Below are 25,891 nucleotides of genomic sequence, written 5' to 3' on the forward strand. Positions count from 1 at the left end.
CCAAAGAAAGAGTGGAAAAACGAGATTTGGGCTCCAAAGGGTTCGCAGGGGCATTTTGGTCATTTTCAACTCAAAACTCAGAAAGCAACGAAACTTCAGCCATAGCTAGAACATGATGAGGAGAGTCTAAAGACGCTAAAAGAAGATGAAAAGAAAGAAGTTTGATATAGAAATGAAGACTCTAGAAAGCAAATCACCTTATATGATCAAATTTAATTCAAGGCAAAATCGTGAATGAATTATGCCTGAGGTGCAAAAATGGGGTGTCTACACTACCCCCAGTTGTTATTTCGCTTTAGTTTGATCCTCTAAAAATTTATAAGCCTCAGGAGGCTCCTTTGCTTAAGAAACTACCCCCATTCATTATATGTCAGGACTTCTTTATGGTGGTGTAGAAGTCCTTTGAAAAAGGCACGAACTAACGTGTCTTTCGCTAAGTTATGATGTGGACACTCTATAAGGAGATCGGTGAAGCGATTCCAAGCCTCACGAAAATGATTCATGAGGATTTTGTCGAAAGAAATGAATCTTGGAAAGCATCTCATCCGTCTTTAGGGGTGGGTAAAATGTTACATAAACGGTGAACAAGTTTAGCCCACGAGTCCACGAATTAGGTGCTTGGGCAAGTTAACCAAGGCGACGCCTTATCGGCTAAGGTGAAAGGGAATACCCTTAGTTTAATTTGTTCCGCACCAACCGTAGGATGGTGGAATGTTGTTAGGACTTGTTCAATCCTACGCGTGCCGATAAGGTTTTTCATGGTCTAATCCATGAAAACGGATAACAAATTAAAATATTTGGGGGATTCGAAATCCCCATCGGTCCGCTAGAACGATGCAAGATTTGGGGCTATCGCTCAAGGCTTTGTAGAAGTCGAGAGAGGAGTCTCTCTTCTTCGGGGCATTGTGTCGTGATGTGTGTGAAATAGTAGCTAGAGGTGTAGTGGGTGGTATACTAGATAGACTTGTTTGTTGACGTTGTTGTGTAATTACGTTCGTGTGTTTTGTTCGGCCGGACCTTAATCTCATACAAGGCTAAGACCAAATTTAGCTAAACACATCAACACTCCAAACAATTTCGATATACTAGTATAAACCTCTAACGAGGAGATCGCGAGGTGTGGAAGAAAGGAATACGATTAGGTCCTTGCTTCGCTTTATGAATAGCGTCTTGTTTACGCGTGTTAGGTGTATATAACAAGTTAGAACACTGAAAAACTTGAAAAATCAAAGTTCGAATCAAAAGCGTAGAAATCGAGGAAAAATCTAGCTTTAGCAGGGCGCGTAGAAGCGAGATGGCGCTCAGGTGTAACTTCAAGTTACGATGATTTAGATTTGGTCGCTCCCACATGGGGCGAAGTCGCACTCGATGTTCCAGCTTATGGGCCAGTGCGCTTCGGTGTAATTTCTCGCGGGACTTTTCAACGATGAAACGGAAACCCACAGTATGAATCAAACAAGGGTGGGTGGGTGAAATTGGACTTTAAGAAAAGTACTTATACTACAAAAACAATGCGAAAGTGAAACTAAGATGGCAGCGGCGCCATTTGATAAATCATAAAATTGAATAGTTTACCTAAGAAATGAACGATGAATTCAAAACGTAAGTAAACTAAAACTATCTTATGAGCCTATATTTATCAAAGTTTCTACTCTCAATCCTATGAGATATAGTGGAGTAGAGTGATTCGTTCCACTCCTAGTCCTTCCGCATGCTGTGTTCTCTACGTATAAGTATTCTTAACTCTAAAGTCTAATGAGAGATTTACGAAATGGCAACTAGACTACGATGCAACTACCCACAAGATGCAACTAGTCAATTATCAGAACAACTATGGGAATGCTACGTTGATTCGATGATAAGGAGTTAGAGGGGGGATTGATTCCACCTTAACTCGACTTAATCCTATTAACGACAGATTAATCGTCAGTAATCGAATTTGAACTACTTGAGAACAATATGGTTTCTCCTAATCCCTAATTACACATGACATTTCTACCAATTCATAACTAGTATGTGAACGATTAAACCCATTCTCATGGTGAACTAATCGTTTCTAGATTGGAAAGGAAATTACGACGACTTTACGATAATTGGAGTCAAGCTTTCATTAAGGCTTCTCAACCCCCTCAATGGAGGTTTAGCCGAGAATCATTACGCAATCATTTCCGATTAAATTAAAACTAAACATAATACAAAGAATTGAAATTTACTAATCTAAATTAAACAATAATTATAATCTAATTAATAACTAATAATTGAATAACAAGTAATAAATGAAATCAGGTCTAACACAATGTAAATGACAAGAATCGAAATTGACAAATAGCTATTTTATTTATCAAACTAATTAAGAACAATTGATTCTAAGAGTTTAATCTAAAACAAGAATTGGATTTGAAACTAAATTTAATTAATTAAAAACAATTAAATCTAGATCTAGAAGCTATTTTAATAGCTACTTTCTATTCTAAGCTACCTTTATTTTCTAACCTAACTATCTACCTTTAACAAAGAGTTAAGCTTTGGTTTTTATACTTTCAGATCCAAAAATTGTGCATGGGCTTGGAGCCATGTTTTGGGCCAGAGAATCAGGCCCAAAACCTAATTCTTTTCAAATCCAAAAAGGCCTCTGGTTGTAGTTGGCTTCAACAGACTTTTCGTCCACTTTTTCTCCTCTGATTGGATCAAGGCTTAGACCATTGGAAAGCTCTTTCCGAGCCGGTCGTTTTGACATAAGGTAGGCCCCATTCCGAGGTCTGAGTCCAAAGATATGGCCTTCGGAAGTTCTCACGACTTGGTCTTTGTTTTGCGCCCGCGTCGACTTTTCAGCTTTTGACCGGGCTTTAGAAAGGCTTTGTCTTCTTGAATCTTGGCCTTTAATCACGGAACTCCTTAGTAATCGACCTTTGCTCCTTTATCTCGCTAAAGTGGCACATATCTGCACATAATGGACTTTGAAGCCTGGAATGCATAAAAACACGTAATAAGTGTTAACTCTTTAACTCTTAATTATTACTCACATAATTGGTCTAAAAGTATTACTGTTACAGGGTTAAAACTACAGTTTTGGGCTCTTATCACTCTCCATTAAAAAAAAACTCACCATTAATAAAACCCTTCAACTTCATTTTGTTGTTTAATAATGAAAGTTTGATTGAAGTTTTGTAAGATTGTCTAATAAGCCACTTGAATAGCAAGGCGTTCCCAATCATACGAAAAAAGATAAGAAAAACACCGTTTTAAATGCAAAACTATACTTATCGAGACATTCTCATAACATATAACATAACTATATTTTAAGATTAGTTCAATGCATTTGCATCCAATTTTTGATTTTATGTTATTTATTTTTTGAGGTTACTTCAATGCAATTGCATCCAGTTTCTGATTTCTTGTTAATTATTTTTTGCAATTAGTTCAATGCATTCCAATTTCCAATTTTATGTTAATTATTCTTTGAAGTCAGTTCAATGCATTTGCATCCAGCATCTGATTTCCCGTTAATTATTCTTTGAAATTAGTTTAATACATTTGCATCCAGTTTATGATTTCTCGTTTATTATTTGATAAGGTTGCATTTGCATCTAGTTTCTGATTTCCCATTAATTATTGTTTGAGGTTAGTTCAATGAATTTGTATCCAATTTCCGATTTTTCGTTAATTATTTCTTGAGGTTAGTTCAATGCATATGCATCTAATTTTTTTTTAGATTAGTTTAGTGTAGTATTGTAGTTGCATCTGGTTTCCGATTTTCAGTTAATTATTTTTTAAGATTAGTTCTACACTTGCATTTGCATCATGTTTCTAATTTATAGTTAATTTTTTTAGGTCAGTTCAATACAGTTGCATCCAGTTTCTAATTTCTCGTTAATTTAATATCTAAGGGTTAGTTCAATGCATTTGCATCCAGTCTCTGATTTCCCCACAATTATTTTTTGATGTCAGTTCGATGTATTTGCATCCAAGTTTTGATTTCACGTTAATTATTATTATTATTTTTTCGATAACCAAACGTTAATTATTCTTTAAAGGTAGTTTAATGCAGTTCTATCCATATTTCGACTGTCCATTAATTACTTTTTAAGATTAGTTTAATGCTTGCATGTGCATCAAATTTTCAATTTTTCGTTAAATATTATTTGAGGTTAGTTCGATGTATTTGCATCTAGTTTTCTGTTTCCAGTTAATTATTCTTTGACGGTAGTTTCATGTAGTATTATATATATTTTAAAATATTTGTCATTATTGGTTTGCCTTTATTTATTTATTTATTTTTATTATATATTTTGTGATGTTATTTTTTGTATAATTTAATTTTCCACATGTATAGTAATTTGTTTTGGTTTGGTATATAATTTATTTAAGCCCAACTTCCACTTTAACTAAATCTATAGTTATATAATTTATTTAAGCCAACGTCCGCTTTAACTAAATCTCGTTATTCCACTAAAATTGGAAATTATAAAATTCATAAATTTAATTGGAATATGTCGTAATTATTGTGGCCGGAATTGTGGTTTTTGAAATTCTTAACTATGACTAAATGTCTAAATCGTACAGTGGATGACACATTAAATTGATCCAACTTTATTTTTTAGGCCCATATATATAATGCATACAATACAATTTTATTTGTCTTGGGTGTACATTGTGACTTATTTTATGATTCGTTGACTTTTTTATTTTTTTTCCAGTCACATGTGTGGTAAATGTTCAAGCAACTCAATTCATTTTAACCTTTGTTCTTTTATAGATTCATTGTCATTTTCTAGAAAGAAACTTTGTTATGTTAAATTTTATCTGAGATTAGTGTGGAAACTATTCTTTGTAGCGTAAGGGTTTTAGAAAAATCGTTTTTGGTTGAAACTACTGTTTTTAGCAATTTAGTTTTCTATCTCAATTTTTTTTCCGTAATTAGCTATATTATTTAGGAAAAGTTAGAGACTCTGTGAAACTTTAGATGAGATTGTTTCTTTATTTATATCCTATTTTTTCGTAATTAGTAATAGAGTTTAGAAAAAACTGGAGTCTCAATCTATGAGTGCTCTAAAAATTAGATTGGTGACGATATAACTATAATTGTTAGAAATTAAACCGATTTGGAGAGAACACCACACTAACTTAACATGTAGATTGAATCAATAAAAGAGAGAGAGAGAGAGAGAATTCTTATTTCTTGAGGTAAAAACTAAATGGGAGGAGGTTACCTTTATATACAACTAGGTAACCTCCTTTCTAAGATAAGGGATTAACGGGATAGGCAAGAAGAATGAGGATGATCATGATAAACATCAAGATAGAAGGTTATCGGGGATAAATACCAAGATAGAGGATTATCGGGATAACACATATCAATGGTGGGCATCCATATAAGCCCATGGATTTCATAACACTCCCCCTTGGATGTCCACCATTCTTGTGGAAATTATGGTGGATGCATCTTTTGTAGCATTCTTCTGGATGCTCTATAACTATCCAATGGCAGTTGCCTCATTAAAACCTTGCTAAGGAAAACCAGAGTGGGAAAAAACCAAAGCTAAGGAAAAAGAGTACAACATTACTTAGAATCATTGTGACTTGCTTAATACTGCCTCATTAAAACCTTTACTAGGAAAACCCAATTGGGATAAAACCTAGATAAGAAAAAAGAGTACAGTGCATATGTCCTGGGACACATTCTTCAGGATGCTCCCCCTGTTCAATTACTCCCTCTGATAAAGACAAGTCTTAATCTGCTTCTATTACTTGCTCGACCTTAATCTGCTTCTTCTTCTTAATCTGATGAGTGTAAAAGAATTTTGGCGCAATGTGTTTTGTCATGTCTCCTTTTATAAATCATTCTTGAATCTGGGCTATACAAGCTGGATTATCCTCATAAATAATGCTGGGAACACCTGTTATAGAAGGCAATTGACAAGAACTACGAATATGCCCAATTAATAACCTTAGCCATACACATTCGACTAGCTTCATGAAGAGCTAAAATTTCAGAGTGGTTAGAGAAAGTTGCCACTAAAGTTTGTTTAGTGCAATGCCAACAAATGGCAAAGATTACCACTAAGAAATACATACCGTTTGGGAGTGACCTTCCGAGGGTCGGATAGATAACCAAAGACTGCATAGCCAACTAGATCATAGTCATTAGTGGAACCATAAGAATAAAATAGTTTCATACAAGTTAATTCATAAAAATATCTCAATATGTGTTAGACATCATTCCGGTGTCTAAGTGTATGTGCACAATTATATCTTGATAAGAAACTAATAGAAAATGCAATGTATGATCTTGTGCACATATTGTGCTAGATACATAAATGCTTCAATATCACTCAAGTAGAGTAGTTTCAAGACCAAGAACTTCCTCATTGTTCTTCCTTTAGTCGAAATGGATTCTTATCCAAATCCAAGTTTCAAGACAACCATGTGCTTTGTCCATTTCATTTCAAAAATCTATAGTCGCTAGTTTTCTCCAATTCCTTAGGAGTCCCAATCAAGTTTGTACCAACCAAACTTGTGCTACTATATTGAATCCAACCTCGGATTTTACTATAAGTCCACACCATATTTTTCAAAGAGTTTAATTATGCTTTTAATAGCAAATTCGGATTGGCCAATCTTTCATTTGTCGACAAAATGTACACGTGGTTCATTTATTTTCATCATTGTCCTTTGATGTTCCAATAGCTATACCATAGCTAAATATGTCATCCATGACAAATGCTTTCCTATCCCACAATTCACCTGAACATGCATGGAATATTGAGATCGATCTCTTTATTTTCAGGTACCTGTGCCTCTCCATGGGCAACCATATATAGGCATTTCAGTGAATTTGGATATTTGCACATTATTTGTTTATGGAGCTCCAGCCATTACCTGGCTATTAGTTGGACAAGATGGTTTCTCAGTTCTCCTCTCCTAGGAGCTTTGGATCCTATAGGTCTACCACGCTTTTAGCGTATAGTAGATTCATTTGCCGCCATGTTTGGACCCCGTCCAAATGGAACATCAATTCTGGCTGGCACATTCATGGTTACTTTTACCATATCATTAAATACTTAGGCATTTTCTTTGCAACCGCTTGCAAGTGTATCATTCTCCTTATCTCTTAATGAGACAGAGGACGTGATCCAAGTTGCTTCACGTCGTTCCTTAGAGCAACCATTGCTCTTCTCCCCCTAACGACGGGAATACTATCTCATTAAATTGACAATTATGTAATACAGACTGTCTAAGTGAGCTTCTGGCTTCCAACGTTAGATATGATACACAATGTCTTTCTCATTTATGGGTATAGTCGACCAGACATATATCCATAATACTTTTCTCCATTTATATATCCATACATTTCAACATAAAGCAAAAGAAATTTGTAAAGATTGATACTAGTGCATTGTGATAGAATAAATTCAAAATAAGGAAATTCAAAATATTAACGACAGTCAAGGCTAGAGAAATTGATACTAGTGCATTGTGATAGAATAAATTAACGTAATTAGAGAATCACAGAATAATAACTAATACTGTCTAATTCCAATTCAAAATAATATTAGGAAAACAATAGTGACCATTACCTAATGAGGAAAAATCAAACTTAAAAACAAAAATAACTAAGTTGTCTACTAATAATTAGACAATTAATAATAAAATTTAGATCTTCTGGATCTAGTTTGGTAATGGTTTAAACATAGCATCAAATGCTTAATTACTGAGAGGTCGACCATCAACATCCTCGAAGAAATCATTACAATTCAAGGGTGTAATGTCCAATGGTATTCCAGTATCAAATCCTTCCACCACATTTGTCTCCAACTCCATGGCATTAACAGAAGTTCTGTATTTTTCTACTAGATGTGTCGGTGTACGACAAGTACGTGACCAATGCCCAGGTTCTCCACATCTATAGCAAGTGCTCTCGGAGTTCTGAGGATTTGAGTCCCTTTTATGCGGTGGAGCTGGCCACTTGTTCCAATTTCCCTTTTGTTGGTCATTAGTATTCCAATGGTCATTTTTTCTATGACCATTGCCATCTCTATAAGGATGATAACCTCGACCACCTCTCCCAGTATTTCTGCCTCTTCCACGCCCTCTCCCATGTCCTCTACCACGACTACCATTAGCTCGAAAGCTGGCATTGGCTTCTGGAATGGCCATTGACCCAGTTGGTCTGGAGTTGTGGTTCTTGATTAAAAGATTACTATTTTGCTCCCGCAACAAGGAGACATGTGATAAGATCGAATATTTGGAGAATCGCCTCTCTCTCGATATTCTTTGCTGCGGGGAGCACATTCGAGGCATGAAAGGTAGAAAGAGTTTTCTCTAACATCTGCTCATCAGTTACATTTTCACCACACAATTTCAACCGAGAAACTATATTAAACAAAGCAGAGTTGTATTCAGAAACTATTTTATAGTCTTGGAACCTCAGGTTGAGCCATTCATTTTGAGCATTTGGTAGTATGACCATCTTCTGGTGATCATATCTATCCTTCAGGGATTTCCAAAGACCTGCTGGGTCTTCCTCTGTTAGGTGCTCATTCTTTAAGTCATCATGAATATGATGACGTAGGAATATGAGAGCTGTGGCTTTTTCCTCTGGGCTCATTTCATTTCCTTCTTTAATAGCATCACCAAGTTTTTTAGATTGTAAATGGATCTTGGCATCCAACTGCCATGATAAATAATTGTCACCTCTAATTGAAAGAGCTTGAAAATCGAAGTTTAGTAAGATTTGACATCTTTTCGTAATCAGAATATAAATAAAATTTAGGCATTAATAACTAAATAAAGATAACCTCAAGAGTTTCATCATTGGTTTTGCCTTATATGCTTTATGTCTCCTAACTTCAGTAACATCAGTTACTTAACATACTTTAGTATAATTAGACTAACATTCTTTCACACGTACTTCTCCAAACATGCCTACCATACTATGCACAAATATAAATGGTTGACATCAACGATAGGTCATGCAAGTTAGTAAATCAAATCAGTGCATGTTACAAAAATAATCACGTCTGTTATCTTTATATACACGTCTGTTATCTGAAAATGATCACGTCTATTATCAAAGCATACAAGCATTATCATACTGCGGTGATAATCACGTAGCATTCAATCAATTCATATTATCATGGAAATTAAACTAACTTCCCCCTGGCCCTAGGCTAAAAGTGTAGGAGCAAATAAAGCAACATCAAGATCACAACAATTAATAATAAATAAAAAGAAAGACATTATGCACATATTCACTCTGTAACTCAGTAATGCTAATATAATATGGTTTCATAGGTGGATCAGAACCAAAGACTTGAGGTGGATCACGCCATTTCAGAAAAATGTTGCCGCGACAAGTTAGATTATTGATTCCATTAATAATTTTGGTTTCAAAATTAGTTGGATAGTGTATTAATTGCAAATGAATGAGTCAGTGGAAACAAGATCGCCATCCCTTTATACTCTAGATGGGAACACCACAAAGTACACAATGGGCATTCGAAGGATAAATAATGTGTTATGCTGAACGGATCTATATAATTGGGGTCACTAAGAAATCTTTTGTTCCAATATCCTAGGTTATACGTTAATGGTACACATAAAATTGGCACATACCAATGTAGACAAAATAGTAAAGTTAAATTCTACAGTAACGAATTTAATACCAAAATACGAATTTAAATTCAATAGTATCGATTACAATTTATAACAACAAGTTAAACACATACCTTTAATCGTAAGTAAAACACGTACCTTTAATCCAAAGCTAGAGACTATCGTGCTGATAACGTGTTAGAAATTAAACCGATTTGGAGAGAACACCACACTAACTTAACATGTAGATTGAATCAATAAAAGAGAGAGAGAGAGAGAGAATTCTTATTTCTTGAGGTAAAAACTAAATGGGAGGAGGTTACCTTTATATACAACTAGGTAACCTCCTTTCTAAGATAAGGGATTAACAGGATAGACAGTAAGAATGAGGATGATCATGATAAACATCAAGATAGAAGGTTATCAGGATAAATACCAAGATAGAGGATTATCAGGATAACACATATCAATGGTGGGCATCCATATAAGCCCATGGATTTCATAACAATAATATATATCTAAGGATTTGGAATTCTTTTTTTTTTCATAATTAGTCAAAGAGTTTTATAAATATTAGAGTGAATGCTCAAAAAATAGAGCCAATAGTGATATATATCTAAAGATATCTAAGGATTTAAGGATGATTTCAGGCCCTTCAAGTTTGGGCTTCCACGGGCCTCTTATCTGGGCTTGGATCAGAATTTGGGCTTCGGATTGAAACCCATGCAATTTCCTTCTTTCCTTCCATGTTCCTTCCCACTTTGAGTCTTTGACTGATTATCTCCAAATTTTAAAAAAGTAAATTTTGTTAACTGAAGATGAAGTATTTTTATATTCTTTACTTGTTAAAATTCCAAGTTGTGGATCGAAGGTGTTAAAAAATCTGAAAAATAGAATGAATAAAAGCAGTGTAATTATATTTGTGATTATTATATTCGTTGCACAAAGATCTGATGCTTCCTTTCTTTCCAAGATACGGAAAATGGCAGATGTTAATCCACAAGTGAACGAAACACACCAGGTAATTTTATTTATTATTTTAGTCTATACAATTTTCTATTATTTATTAATTTTAGTTATTAGAGAAGTGAGTAAAGTTTTTGTCTTTTTTTTTTTTATAGATTATACCTTCACCAGCGCCGATTGCAGAGAAAGAATTGAATCAGAATGGTATAAATAATAATAATATGACGTTACCTGAGGAGAGTCATGGTAAGGATAAGAATATTAAGGATGGGAATGAGGAAGAAGTCACTAATGAGAAATGTGAGGCTTCATCAATTAGCAGGTGCAGGGTTGAGGGGAAGATGACTGCTTGTGTCAAACGGTATGAAACAGGTGAGTTTCTTATTTTTAGCATTTTTGGTTATTTCTTGTGATTTTGATTAATGTTATTATAGCCAATTGTTTCATATCTTGTGACTATTTGTGAGGTTTATATTAACTATCACCTGCATTGTGGAGATGTTGACGACAAGTGGCACCCCCTTAGACATGTGATGGTGGGAATCTGTAATGGTTCAGCTGCAACGATTTTTTGCACTCCTCCAGATCAGCATTCGTTCCTAAAAATCTTTTCTTTTACGAGCCTTTTGTAAAAACCTAAGTCACATTGAAACTAAAACGAAGAGTAGGACACAGTGACACAACTATTTATAAGGAAACATATTATTCTTTGGTTACACAACTAATTCTTGCGCTCAAGACCTTACAAAGTGCCTCCTTACAAATAGATAACTTTGAAAGTGGCATATCATAGTTGTTTAGGGTATAGAAGAAACCCTATTTAGAAATCGTAAGCACAATGTGTCCGCGTGTCTGTGCGTCAGACACAGATTTTTTAAAGAATATGAAGTGTCCATGTTAGTTAGGTAAGGACCTATTTTGACAAGGGTGCATCGAGTAGGAAACTACGGCTAACCAATCTTGTATGGCTGCAATCAAGGTTGATGTGGTACTTGCCCCTTGTTAAGATTGCAATTTGTCAATTTGTGTACCACTTTCCATGTGTGTATTCTGAGATACTCTTGTATCTAGTTATATTGTATATTTATTCTAATACATACGGAAAAATCTCTAGGATGATGGAAGTTAACAATCCATATAATGTAAGAGTATATGTTACTTATTCAATTACTTGATACATCAAGTTAGTTTATGTTAATGATTTTAAGTCTTATAGTGTAGGATATAATATTTGAGCTCTATGCCATCTCTGTAACTTCATGCGGTTAGATAGAGCATCTTTAGTGAGATGTGGGTATTCAGATTGCATTGACTGGGATAGTCTGAGTCTTTCTGTCTCTTGGAGAGTTTGGACTCTATTCCTCCTGTGAGACCGAGTAGAGATTGTTGTATCTGGGCTATCGACAGTGGTGGGACTTGGGATATACTCCTCTACGTCTTTCCATTTTTCCCTTTGTTCTCACCTTCCAGCCTCACTTCGAGGAAATCCTCTCCCAAACTTTCCTAGCAATTACATTTGGAAATCCAAAGTTCCATCCCAAGTCTCTTTCTTCATGTGGTGTGCCGCTCAAACTAGAATACTTACCGTTGATAATCTTCTTAGGAGAACGAATTTGATCGGTAAGTTCTGTCCTCTTTGCATGTTAGCCGGGGAGCTGATTAGTCATATTATCATCCATTGTCAATATTCTGGGGAGGTGTGGTGTCAATTTGTCCACTTATCTGGGGTGGTGTGGGTAGTGCCTCAGTCGGTCCAGGAGTTGTTAGCTTCATGGGCTTAGAGAGGTCATTCTTCTTAGAGATGTAGATTTGGAGCATTAGATGTTTTGCTATTTTCTGGGGTCTTTGGCTAGAGAGGAATAAAAGACCACTTTAATTTGATGATAGATTTTCATCGATGGAGGAGTTTATTATTTCGATCAAAAGGATATGATAATTCATTGGCCGTAGATTTGGGATGAGTGGTGGATGCATCGTTTGCTTGGTTTGTGTTCCAATTGGAGTTTTTTTTATGAGAACTAGGTGGTGTCTTGCACTGCGTTGTACTTTTTGCTGGCTTCAGTTTAGTTTTCTTGTAGTAATCCTACACACTTCCTTTCCATGTTCTATTTCTTGATTATATGTAATATTTATCGACTTACACCAATAAAAGAAGTGATGCAATTTCTGACACATATACAAGGTATTCAATAAATGTTGTGAGTAGTGAACCTTTACATCCGATATATGTATAATATGCAATTGCATCATAAGTTCATACATCGGGATAAAAGACCTAAATAATTTCCACATCTCATTGCAAAAGGCCTACAGATGCCCTGTATATCCACCACTTAGCTCTTCATCTATTAAATACCAAATGCACAAGTAAGAGCCACTACTCAAATAAAAAATCAAAGGAAACCTCTCTTCAAGGAGTCCCAACTTCAAGAGGCACATCATCTTTATGAAGGCCGCGTCTTCATCTGTTAGAGTCCGGCCTCGAATCTGGCTCATCAAGAGAAAGATTTGCATCCCCAAGAATGTTGGCAACCTCTAGTTGAATCAAATGCATCTCCTCCAGTATCCCCTTTATGTTATGGAGATTAGATTGAATGTACTCCAAATCTTCAGCTTGTTGCAGTGTTGTTTTGATCCTTTTCAATGAATGGATGAAAGAATGTGTGCTCCAATTCCTCGCAAAACATGAGGAACAAGTTTGTCCTGGCAACTTCAAAGCTTATGTTTAGACTCGTCGCATTTGTGTGTCTTTGGTTTCAATGGAAAGAGTGCATATATGCATCCTTGTGTGCTTGATGGCTTTGTACTAGTTCCTGATTTGATTGGAGGACTCGTCGACAACAATGGTCATTGGCAAAAACAACTTGGAGTTAGAAGTTTAGGGTGACAATGGAAGCTCCATTGTACCTGGGCATGTTAAGGGTATTAAAGGATATCTTTGGCTTGTGTCTTCTTCTCTTGTTGTTTCTTTGTAATTGACTATGTTGTATTATTTCCTTGTAATGTAATCACTTACTAGGTACTAGGATAGCCTGGAGAACTTGTAAAGCCTTTAGACTTTGTACTCATCTACTTTAGCCCCTCTCATGATATATTGTGGAATCTGTTTGGGAGGGTTGTAATATTCTGGTAGGGGTTTGCCTAACCCTAAGCTTGATTCAGAAAAAAGAAAAGAAAATTTTAGGCTTGTCTGCATCAAGTATTGTGATACTTAGAAGATTTAAGCTTCTTAAGCATGGCCTCCAAAGCCTGGTTATTTGAGACAAATGGGCTTCCTCTAGAAGGTTGATGTGAAAAAAAAGGTGTTTGCCTAGGACAAAATATTAGCTGATTGTGGCATATGAGTATTTTTCTTAAGAATGATCTGTCCTACATGCATCACTTGACATTTTTGACGATCACCATGTTATGAGCTGTCTAGCAAAGTTCTACTAGGTAAGGATTTAACAGCAAGGGAAGATTCAATTCGAACTCTTTTGGACACATGCAAGTATATTAACCCACTTGTGGACAATTCCAGATCCCAACTAGATCAATCTGAAAGAATATTGTCAAAGGAAAAAGATTTGAGTGGTACATATGTGCTAAACTTGTTGGTTGGTGTGCCTAATACTGGTGCTCCTATCCTTTAAAGATGGATGATTACATCTTCGTTTGGATGAGTAATGATTTGTTGATTGATGATTTATTAGATGAATATCAAGAAATATGGCATGCATGGATGTACTACATCACATATGTGAAACTTTGAAGAAGAATGATACAGAGAACTTCAGGATAAAATCTGACAAGAAGCATTATAGATTTATAGTGAAGAAGGAGAAGTAAAATAGATCATAGATAATCCTAACTTAGTTAGAAACTATTTAGGACTCAAGCAATTAACCACAACTAGAATTGGATATACTTCAGCATGTATGTCCTACATCATGTATGTAAACCCATTTTATATCTTTTTACTTGTTAGCAAGAATTACTGAGCCTGTGTAATGCCTGATATGGCTTAATCATACGGGTGAGATAAGTGGCCCGAATTTGTTTTGCTACGTTGAGGTACAAACACGGGGTTGTCCTTAAATTTGGAACTAGAAAACTGTGTGGTCAGTGTAGCCTTTGCAGTGAGTTTTGGACTGGAAAAGATTGTGTGTGTGTGTGTGTTTTTTTTGGGGTGGGTGGGTGGGTGTCGATAAAGCCCTCAAAAGAAGGCCTTAAACATTTAAGGATCGGGCTGGGCCTCATCAAGCCTTTGAGGGGTGTTTGTGGCCTAGAGGTTGAAGCTTTAACCTGCCCATCAACACTTATCAAGTAGGTTTATATATATTTTTGTAATTTCTCTCATTATACCATTAATACATTAAAGAACACCAGAAAAAACACTTAAATCCCAAGTTTTCCATTGTATTATCAAATGGAATTTGTTGAAAATAATAGATTCATGTGATTTTAATTACTTTTTCAATAACTTATGAAACTTTCATATTTCTTTTGTGGGCTTAAGTAATTTGAGTAGTTTTGTGAAATTTTAATTATGAAGTGACACAAATTTATCATAACTATGTTTTTTTCTCTTTAACTTCATACTATTTAGTACATATTTCAAAAAGAAAATAAGCCCTCCAACCTGGCCCCTCACTCCCTCAGGACCGTCCAAGCCTTGTCAAGAGGGTTGGGGTTTGGGAATTTAAGCGTTGTCCCCGTTCGGCTCATTTAAGACCACTAAGGCCCTAATTTTTGAAGATTAATAACCCAACAAATCGCTTTTCTTTTTTCTGTTCTAACAGGGTCACAGGACTTGATGATTCTCATTCAGAATGATGGAGAAACTGTGTTGAATGTCAGTGTAATAGTCCCAGCATCTGTGGAAGTTTCAACAAAGCTAGTGGTGATTCCACAACACCAAGCCAAAAAGGTCCCTTTCTCTTTTCTTTTTCTTAAAAAAAAAAATTAAGCTGATCTGTTGACATACGTAATTTAGGTTGTGTTTGAATTCAAAAGTCGGATCTTTTAGCAATTCTGCTTGTTTGATTGAATGCACTATATATTTGACTGGTTTTCAAATAATAATAAAGAAAATAAATAAAGAAACACTGACTTGTAATATCAGTTTGCAACAATAATTTGAAGGGTTGTTGATAACTTGATACTCAACTCCCAGCTTTTTAGAAGTCCAACTGCTCACCAATTAAAGTTTCAACTCCTCAAATCATGAGTTGAGATACATAAATATGTGCGGCTCTAAGTTGTGCCGTTTACAAAGGAAGCTGAACGAATTTTCAAGCACAATCCTTGAAAGTTAGGGTTTCTGTTTGAAACGCAACCTTACTTGCATCATTTGTAATTTCTGGGGCAAATGGTAATTGGTGTGGAATCCGTATTCTTAGCATGTTTGGATGTTTTATCATGAAAGAAAATCCATCTCAAATTTTTTGAGAACAATGCCTGTGGGTGGTCTACAGTAAGCCACTTTGTTCAAAGGGATTACCCTTAGTTCATACCAGTGGCCTGTACTCCAGTAACAAGTAACAACAATGCAAAAGAGTATGATTAATCTTTTGGCACTGTCTCCGCAACGTAAAGTATTAACTTTGTTCGCCCCATGTCATCAAAAGGGTCATTAAATTAATTTTTGGTTATCCAGTCATTTCATTATGGTAAAAATTAAAAAATCAAGCTTGGTTTTCTTCTTGTGTTTGTTTTTGCAGATCAATGCTTCTACTACTGTTGGGAAAGCTCAGAAAATTACATTAAATACTAATCCGGGTGGCTGTGTGCTTAACACTGGAGTTATCGTATCTGAAGGTAACTTTTTCCAAAGGATTCCTTCGTATGCCAACCTTGTGACTCCCACGTACGGTGCATACTTCATAATCTTGGTCGCTCTGGTTGTTGGAGGGACGTGGGGTTGCTGCATGCTTAGGAAGAAAAGGCGACGCGGCACTGGTGAAGTTCCATATCAGGAGCTTGAGATGGCATTGCCAGAATCAGCATCAGCAGTCAATGTGGATGCAGCTGAAGGTTGGGATGAGGGTTGGGATGAGGACTGGGATCAGGAGAGGGCGGTTAAGTCACCAGGACATGTAGGGAATCTTTCTGCAAATGGCCTCACTTCAAGGTCCACAAATAGAGATGGGTGGGAAAATGATTGGGATGATTAGACAAGTAGAGAGAAAAGTAAAAAAGAGTTTTGCAGAAATGAAAAAAGAATAAAAGGAAAAATTGAATATAGTATTGGTGGGGGGAGTATTGGCTCCCTGAAAGGGAAGCAATTTAGGGAAAAGAAATTTGTGTAAATAAAAGAGTGCAATGAGTTGCAGGAAGTTAGCGTTTTGTTTTGTAATCTTGTTTTTAGGTATAATATGTGATACCTGATAGAAACAAAGTCGATTTGAGGTTGGTGTTGCCAATGAAGAAATGAGGGGATTTCGTAAAGTGCAAATCTGTAAGTGTGTTTAGAAATGTTTGTTCCCTGCAGTTTTGAGTTTTGAGCTCTTTTTCCGTAGAGGACTAATCACTGTAAACTTTTTGTAGAGCTTGAGTAGATATTCTAAGTATTAGCAGTTTCGAACAATTCCTAATGTGGTTGATGATTCACTCTCTCTATGTTTAGTTCTTTACCTATTCTAGTGCTGCTCAATTATATTTTGTGCATGACTAATAATAGTATGAAGTCAGCAAAATGAAACCGAAATTATGTACTTAAAACGGGTAAATGTATAGTAATCAAAATGCGGAAGAGTCTAAGACCATGTTTGTACGCCTATATGCTATTTTGTCATAACCCTTCTTGTCAACGATTCAGACCAGTTAGGTTAAAATTATATATCATCAAATTGTCATTAGCTGAGTGTTGTTTTACAATTTTAAAATTGTCCTAGTCGCTTCAACTCTTTGATAGAAGCACGAGGTGGTCTAGTCAGGCCTGTTTCAAACAATTCAATCTGCTCTGGTGTAGTGGTGTAATGATTATGATATTTTCTGAGTGTCATGCAACTATATAGAACCACCAACCGATGAATCAAAGCTACATCACTATCCTTGAAATCTTATAAAGCTGCACACTCCACTACTTTCTGCTTTCCTTTCTGTCTGACATGTAGTTTGTATTAGATCAAGTTTGTTTTCTTCCCTTTTCCCCTATGGGGATGGGGATTGCGATGCAGTGTGCAATGTTCCCCATACAATTCCTACATATGCTTCCAGCATGCTGCGTGCTTAGTGAAAGTTGTGAGATATAATTCTGTCTCTCAAAGACCAGCTCGCTTGCATTGCTCTTAATCTATATATTCATGTTTAGGCAAATCTTCATCAATATATTGTTTGATGCGTAAGCTTCAATACTAAATTATTTTATTATTGTTTGATGCGTAAGCTTCAATACTAAATCATGTTATGGATAGTTAATTTTTTTGCAAGAGCAGTTTTCGAAGTTCAAAGTTTGTCCAAGAGCATTATAAAACAAGGTTGTTACTCCAATGATCAAAGACATTTATGTTCTTTTCCTAAAGGCTAAGCTCTTGAGGACCCATGTGCTGATTGATGCCTTGGTCCATTCCTGATTCCTCCATTAATAAGGTTCCTTTGGGCCACGATCATTTTATTTAAAACTTGCCTCTGTAACTGTTATATATCAGTAGATAACTGATTGCAGTGTGTAGGCTATGATACTTCATTGCAGTTTTTATAATGTGAAAATATTCTGAGCCCTGTTCTTAGCAACTGATGATGTTATAGTAAACAATACTGGAGAGCAATTAAGACACTCTTCTCTTCAACGTTATAGGAGAAAGCATAATGAGTAATTAAAGGGATAGAAAAAAGAGCATCATTATCACAGGACATGTGAAGGCAAAATAGCTAACAGAAAAGAATACTTATTTCATTTGCATTCGGTGTTACCTTTTTATTTGCATTCTTTTGCGACAACATCAAATGCTGTAATATTCTATTCTCTTGCCATCACTTTCTTTGATGAAAACAGATTCTTCTTAATATTTTTGTTTGCATTGACCCCCGCCCTTTTAGTATTGTATTCTCACACTCATGTCTGATTGCTTCACTCCGACTGGGCAGCTGAGAATCTCACATTCTTCAAAAACCTTCACTCCCTTTTGACTTAAAAAAAGCATCATATACTCTTTCCTTTGTTTATATACCTGACAGTAAGATATGGAAATAACCTCTTCATCTGATATGTTTTATACATGTGTCTTTTCCTTTTCTTACATGGAATATATATATATATATATATATATATATATATAAATTAATGAAAATATGTCCAAAATGGATTTTTCTCCTTGTTTTACTTTTATTTACATGTGTGTACATGCATGTTTGATGTTTCCTGTCGTAGCTGGGGACAAAAGTTTATGCATAATGCTAATTCAACAAACAACACAATGAGAAACATAGTTTCTTAATTGGTGACAAGAACTGAAAGCTCAAAAAAGAGCTTGCCCATGAATTCTAAGATACGAATAAGCGGTTGGGGACCATCTAATTGATTTTACAGCTGGAAATGTAAATCACTAAATCCTGACTCAACTGTTACATCGAAAGGCACATACAGTTTCATGGAACATTAGTTTTAATAGAGTTCCATGTATTAGCAGAAAATACAGAAATGGTCGAGGAAAATACTGACATAAGTGAAACTTTCGGGCTTTTGATTTGCCGGGTTTCGAAAATGTTTAAGTCATGACCATAAGCAGTTTCTGGTGTAATAGATTGGGCAGAAACAAACAATACTTATAGTCCAAAATCACTCTTTGATTGTGTAATTGTTGGTGGTTTCCTATAAAGGTTTTATTTAAAAAACCTGCATAGTAATGATATGTCCCAATCCAGTTATCCAACAACGATTTTGGTTTTCTCTCCATTTTGCAACTCATAGATGTTCTCCATGTCCAGACATGTAGCTACAATTCCTTTTTCTATAATCCCAACACGAATAACAGTTGTCAATATAGTTGTCTCTCGAGTGAGATAACTACAATGTTTGGTGTGTAAAGGTGTTGTTCAGCAAAAGCGTGCAAGTGAGTGGGGCTAGCACTTCCTGTTCTCTATTCGATCTTTTTATTGTTTTTCTAATATTTTGGGGTGTAAGGATGTGTGGTGAACAATTCATTGCTCTAAAGCATGCCCTGTCTTGTGAAAAGTGTTAATGCTGATTTGAGTGTGAATGAACACTTTGGTAGTGCGACTGTGCCACAAAGTTGAAAGAGATAGAACACCACAACTGTCATACCTGCACTGTGGCCAGTACAGCTGCTTTGTCCATATAATTGTTGTTCCTCGAAGGTAAATACATAAGATGCTGAGAGCCTGGATTGGAGGGTAGGACCCCTAAGACTGGTCCACAATCCTCTTACTTGCAGAGTGGAATTGAAGCACATTTGCAGACATTGGTTGAACTTTGAACGTTAAATCAGGGTGATAACTGATTGCCTTATATGCGTAAAGCCATCTCGGGGATATCACATCCTTGGGGATGAACAGACTTGAGAAAAATACAGTCATCGAGGGTGGAAGTTGATCAAGACCACAGGCTAAAAAGGACACAGTAGCACGTCCAGCTAATAAATCACTTTTAGAGTTTTAGATCACTTTCTGGCATGGGACTCTCTTATGATTGAGTAACGCGTGATGGGCAAGAAGTCCCAACCACCCGTTGCATTTTGTCTAATTATGATGAACCGAAGAATATTTCTTACCAAAAAACAAAAAAAGACTATTTGATACTCACCAGGAACAGTTAAAATTAAACAAACCAACAAAAATTATCAAATGAAGCAAGTCTCGTTCAAAAAGAACATTAGAACTTTTATATGAAAAGGGATCACAAGTTGAAACCCGGTGAAGATGAATCCGGTCATATGACAGTAGCTAAAAAAAAGATGAGCAAAATAAAGCCTACAGACAGAAAGTGGTAAAAGAAAACAAACCTCATAAAAATGGAAGAAAAACAGAAAAAATCGTCAACAATGGAATTTTGTCGTTCTTCCTTGTAAATTAGTGAAAAGAAAACCGGATTCGTCTTCGCCGGAAAGCCGTTAACCTATGCCTTGTCATCTTGTTCTTCCTATAACTTAAAAGCTTAAGTTCATTGCAACTCCTCCTGACCTTCTGAAGGACATCTGATAAGTTCCAATATGTTGACTACCTCTCCCATGTCTGGCCGGTTTGATGGAACTTGAGACGTACAGATTAATCCCAATTTCATCACTGGAATTGCCTCCTCTGCTGGGAAGGTACCCTGGAGCCTAGCATCCACACATTCCTCCACCCTCCCTTCTTCTAAAGCCCCTCTCACCATGTCACAAAGCACCACAACGTCATCCTCCATATACTCCACAGGCCGCTTCCCTGTCACAACTTCTAACACCAAGACACCAAACCCATACACATCACACTTTTCTGTTATTTTCACAGTTCTGCAAGCAAATTCAGGAGCCATGTACCCCAGTGCGCTTTGGATTTTGCTGCTGAGAACATAACGGTCTAGCATCGGAAGTAGTCTTGCCAGGCCGAAATCTCCAACCTTTGGTTCCCCAGAGCTGTCAATCAGGACATTGCTTGATTTAAGATTGTAATGTATTACATTCATTTGGTGCAAGTGAGCCAGGCTCTTTGCTGTCCCAAGAATAATGTTGAATCTGTCATGCCATGAGAGGATATTTTCACTTGGTCCTTCATGGAGATGCTTGTACAAACTCCCACAAGGGACAAATTCATAAATGAGGAGCTGTAATGACTGCGTCCAATAATATCCTTCAAGCATCACCAGATTCCTGTGCCGGATCTTCCCAAGCTTCTTAACCTCTCTCTCAAACTCTTCTTGAGACTTGACCAGACTTGAAACTGTCAGCTTCTTGATAGCAACTGGCTGTCCATCTCGAAGAACGGTTTTGTAAACAGCTCCAAACCCACCACGTCCAAGCTCGCAATCCTTGTTGAGAAGTGCATGAGCCCCAGCACTAAAGTCAGGGTCACCCGAGAACATGACAAGCTTGCCCGAGTTAGCATCAGTAGTAGGAGAACGACTGAAGTCGTCACCACCTGATAATGCAAGAGCTGCGGCAGAGCGGGAAGTGGATGATCGCACATGGAGGTTGAGTACAGTGACAGCAATCACACCGAGAGCAATGACGACAGCAGCACCAATTGCAATTAATGCTGAAATGCTAAATATAATTTTCTTGTGGCGGAGGTTTGGTGAAAAAGAACCAGAACTAGATGAGTCAGACGTGGTATTAGGATCCAGAACAATGGGCTTAGGAAGAACTGCAGGACAAGAACGGTTAGCTACAGATCCACAGAGGGATGGATTATCCGATATAGACGAGGGAGAGATAAGGTTGAAGAACCCGCCAGCAGGTAGTTCGCCTTGGAGGTGGTTGTGGGAGATATTAAAAGAGAGGAGGTGTGGGAGATTGGCTAGTTGTTTCGGTAAGCTTCCACTGAGATTGTTTACGGAGAAGTCTACATATTGGAGGTTGGTCAGGTTTGCAATAGCTGCGGGGATTGGACCTGCAAGTTTATTCTGTGCCAGGATCCTAGTAAACAAAAACGAGAAATTTTGTTAAAATGATTGGGGCTCTTAATTTCCAAGTCAGTGAAATGAAAAACAAATACGAATAAAAAAAACATACGAATATACCCAGTGTATATAAATAAAAGTGAAGGAACTGAGGTTGTCAGTAACTCTATATGGGGGGAAAAAATCTGGTAAACGTTGATAATACTGATGCCAGCATATTAAAAGTCTGATCATTCTCTTGCATATTGGAACGATGCCAGCATGCTGATAAGCTGGTTCAGGTTTCAGTAATTGTTCATACATGTAACGGTCCAATGTTACCCTTTACTCAATTAACGATGATAACATTAGTTTTATCAAATGTTTTAGGTGCATAGTTTAGCTCCAAATAAACCTAAAATACAACCTCAAATGTGATAGCAGTGAGCAGCAAGTAAGTACTAGTATTGCAGCATGAAAGAGAGAAGGGAAGAGAGCTTACAGAGACGTTAGAGATGAGCATTTTCCAATCTGCACAGGAAGATTTCCAGCTAGATGGTTGTTCTGCAATTTAAGCTCCTTTAAGAACACTGCTCCTCCAATTTGTGAAGGGATGCTCCCATTTAATTGATTTTCACTTAAGTCAAGAACATTGACAGCCCTCAGTTCACCTATACTTGTGGGAATAGCACCGCCAAGAGAGTTCCTTGACATATTCAAGGACAACAAGCTGGTAAAAACACCAATATCCCATGGAATTTCACCTAAGATGGCATTGCCAGACAAGTCCAAGACTTGAAGCTTCTGATACGACGCCTTCATTGATGGTGAAGACGGGTTCTCTATGGTCCCACTTAAACTGTTCTCCGACAGTAAAATAGTCTGCAATCCTAGACCGAAAATCCATCCCGGAAGATCACCTGTCAATGAATTCCTGCTAAAATCTACGGCTGAAAGGCTTGGGCAGTTGGTTATCGACTCTGGAAGAACCCCATTAAAAGTGTTCTTAGATAAATTCAAAACCTGAAGTGACTGAAGGTTTCCCATTGTATCTGGAATCTTCCCCAAGAAACCATTGCCTGAAAGATCCAAAATCTGAAGGTTTGTTAGTCCTCCAATCCACGCCGGGAGTTCTCCCACAAGCAAATTCCCATGTAAATCTAGATAACTGCAACTGGAAAGCTTCTGCATTGAATCAGGAAGACTCCCAGACAGTGAATTCTTGCTGAAATCAAGTACTTTCAATAGCGAACAACCTCCAATATCATCTGGCAATGGCCCAGTAAACCGATTCTTCTGCAAACTAATTGCTCTCAAGTTAAGCAAACCTTGAATCCCTTTTGGAATCTCACCATCAAGCATATTATCCGATAAATCAAGTGATCTAAGGCCATTCAAAGACCAGACTCCAGCAGGCAATGGGCCGGATAACTGATTCGATGAAAAATTAACACCAGCAAGTGTTGAGCATGAGCTCAAACTACTCGGGATCTGCCCCGACAACTGGTTTTTCGCAAACGAAACAGCTCTCAAGTACCTACATTGTCTGAAAAACTCATCTGGAATTGTTCCGGACAAGCTATTCTCACTGAGATCAATGACTCTTAGATCCTCCAAGCTAGCAAGCTTTGGATTCACCGTCCCCGTAAAATTGTTCTTAGCTAGTGATAATCTTCTAAGAAACTGTAACTGAATAAGTCCCCTACCGATCCGCCCCGACAACGAAAAGCCATCAAGAACAAGCTCCGAAACACGGTTATTCCTCGGGTTACATTTCACACCAACCCAGTTACATGGATTCTCATCATCCTCATTCCATGAAGTAAGTTTCAAGTTTGGATCTTTAAGGTCAGCTTTAAACACTATTAACCCAAGAACATCATCATTAAGTGCTGAACCCACTGAACTAACTAAACCTGGAGCTAATACAAGTATCACAAATAGACTCATCACAACTAGTTTCCTCATTTCTAGGTGTCACTCAAGAGATTCAAACAAACTGCTTCCCACCCATTTCTATTAATGCCAACTGTTTAGCCTCACAGATCAAAATTTTGGTTTTTTTTGTATACAAGAAGAATAAAGTTACTCCCTTTTTCCAACACTGAGAAAATCAACAAGTTATGAGATGAAAAAAGTATCACATTTGTTAAAAAAAAAAACTCACCTTTGAGAAGAGTATAGCTACCGAGATATAAGATGGTGAAATGCCGGTACAAAAGTTATTGAATCTCGGACTGTCTTCTCATCTCATTAAAGAAAGAGCAGAAGAAGCATTTTGAGTAGTTGTCTGAAAAGAGAGTGAGTGACTTGAGTTTATATTTACAGCGAAACATAATAATCAGGTACATGTGCAGCTTGCTCTCTTTATTGCAATATATATATATATTTTTTTTTATTTTTTTTTTATTTTTTTTGTATACGTGGTATAGTCAAATGGGAATCTGATGTGGATGACAGGTGGAATTTGGACAGTGGTTCTTTTTGACATTTGAGGCAAGGACCGTTATTATGGAGAAAAATGAGTGCGTGAACTACTATATTATACTATATGTCAATACCCCTGGAATTCGTGGAATTTACAGAGTTCATCATTGCAGAAGATGCAAAATTTATTCAGTATTAAGAATAATTTTTGTGTATTCTATATTATTGAACAGCATGATCAAGGCTTCAATGCAAAGATAAAATGATTGATTAAATATGTGGTAAAGTATGTTTAAGGTGTTTACCAACCTTGGAAAAAGAAACGAAAAAAAATGTTTTTCATTATATTGGATATGATGATGGGACAAGGTGGGCCTAAGTAATATTTTTTGATGCATTTTCAAGATACCAGCACCAATTAGTTGCAACAATCGGAATAATTGACACACATGATCGCGTTGTTGACAGTGGACACCTTAAAGGAAATAGTTGGAACTTGGAACTTGCAAGTGTGATAAAGATCTGGTACCGATTATAGTTCGTGATTCCGAACGGAATCTCTCAAATATTTCAATTTTTTAAGAATATATATATTGATATAAGAGCCGAAAAATACAAATTTTTATTTTTGTTCAAAATAGGCCCGAAATTCTAGTTTTTGGAGCTGTTGGAATTCCAACAACTCTGAAAATCCTGTACTATTGGTTGCAATATAGGGGCATCAAAAATTTAGAAAAAATAATAATTAGAATGGAAGTGGCACTCAAGAGGGTATAATGGCAAGTTTGGCAAATGAAGAGAGAGAAAGGGGTGAGTTGAGGAAGATATAAGATGGAAGCTGCAACAGAAATTAATTAAGGAGTGGAAGGTAGGCCGGTAGGGATAATAAAGAAGGAAAAGCAGAGAGAGGTAGTGGCAGTGTGTGCAGAGATACTTTTGCTTTTACTTAAATTCCATTGAATGAGGGACCTGGGACCTTACACAACTCCTTTATTACTTCCTTTTTGCTAGCGCTTGCCTTCTTAAATATATATGCCTTGGTAAATGCAGATTCACTGTTCCCCCAAGTCTCTGCAGCAGTGCAGCCCTCATTCCTTCTCAAATTTGAACTTTTTTTTGGCTCACAATTTAAATTGACTTGGAATTGTGTTACCACTTACCAGGCAAAGCATGAACGACTTGCAGCACTGCAGCTTAGGCTAAAATTGCATTTTGGTGTCGATTACCCGAACTTTTGGCCCTTCAATTGTAAACAAATTGCTGAAACGTATGCATCGGTATACAATGTTAAGTACGTATAAATGTTAAATGAGTACGTTGATACAATCCAATTTGTTTAGCATAGGGCAAATTGGAAGTAACAGACAAGAACAAGGATGACTGAAT

General features: G+C 36.6%; 2 protein-coding genes and 1 pseudogene across 2 annotated transcripts; 1 reads left to right on the forward strand and 2 right to left on the reverse strand.

Annotated features, from left to right (window-relative positions):
• Positions 1-8,055: 8,055 nt before the first annotated feature.
• Positions 8,056-8,777, reverse strand: LOC147490252 (uncharacterized; annotated as a pseudogene).
• A 1,528-nt stretch (positions 8,778-10,305) lies between these two features.
• Positions 10,306-17,128, forward strand: LOC147490253 (uncharacterized). Its single transcript, XM_086572390.1, has 4 exons — positions 10,306-10,615; positions 10,716-10,932; positions 15,342-15,469; positions 16,263-17,128. Exons 1-4 carry the CDS (start codon positions 10,490-10,492, stop codon positions 16,713-16,715), a joined length of 924 nt encoding a protein of 307 aa, XP_086428516.1. The 5' UTR covers positions 10,306-10,489; the 3' UTR covers positions 16,716-17,128.
• A 3,233-nt stretch (positions 17,129-20,361) lies between these two features.
• On the reverse strand, positions 20,362-24,422 carry LOC147490254 (putative LRR receptor-like serine/threonine-protein kinase IRK). Its single transcript, XM_086571447.1, has 2 exons — positions 22,581-24,422; positions 20,362-22,115 (listed from the first exon to the last, which is right to left on the reverse strand). Exons 1-2 carry the CDS (start codon positions 24,044-24,046, stop codon positions 20,663-20,665), a joined length of 2,919 nt encoding a protein of 972 aa, XP_086427573.1. The 5' UTR covers positions 24,047-24,422; the 3' UTR covers positions 20,362-20,662.
• Positions 24,423-25,891: the final 1,469 nt, after the last annotated feature.

The sequence above is a fragment of the Coptis chinensis genome, chromosome 7, assembly GCF_015680905.1.
Source record: "Coptis chinensis isolate HL-2020 chromosome 7, ASM1568090v1, whole genome shotgun sequence".
Classification (NCBI taxonomy): domain Eukaryota; kingdom Viridiplantae; phylum Streptophyta; class Magnoliopsida; order Ranunculales; family Ranunculaceae; genus Coptis; species Coptis chinensis.

Coding starts and splice junctions, on each gene's coding strand:
- LOC147490253 (XM_086572390.1), top strand. CDS start 10,490: ATGAATAAAAGCAGTGTAATTATATTTGTGATTATTATATTCGTTGCA. Junction 10,616..10,715: donor AAGTGAACGAAACACACCAG/GTAATTTTATTT, acceptor TTTTTTTTATAG/ATTATACCTTCACCAGCGCC. Junction 15,470..16,262: donor CACAACACCAAGCCAAAAAG/GTCCCTTTCTCT, acceptor TTGTTTTTGCAG/ATCAATGCTTCTACTACTGT.
- LOC147490254 (XM_086571447.1), bottom strand. CDS start 24,046: ATGAGGAAACTAGTTGTGATGAGTCTATTTGTGATACTTGTATTAGCT. Junction 22,116..22,580: donor TGCTCATCTCTAACGTCTCT/GTAAGCTCTCTT, acceptor TTTGTTTACTAG/GATCCTGGCACAGAATAAAC.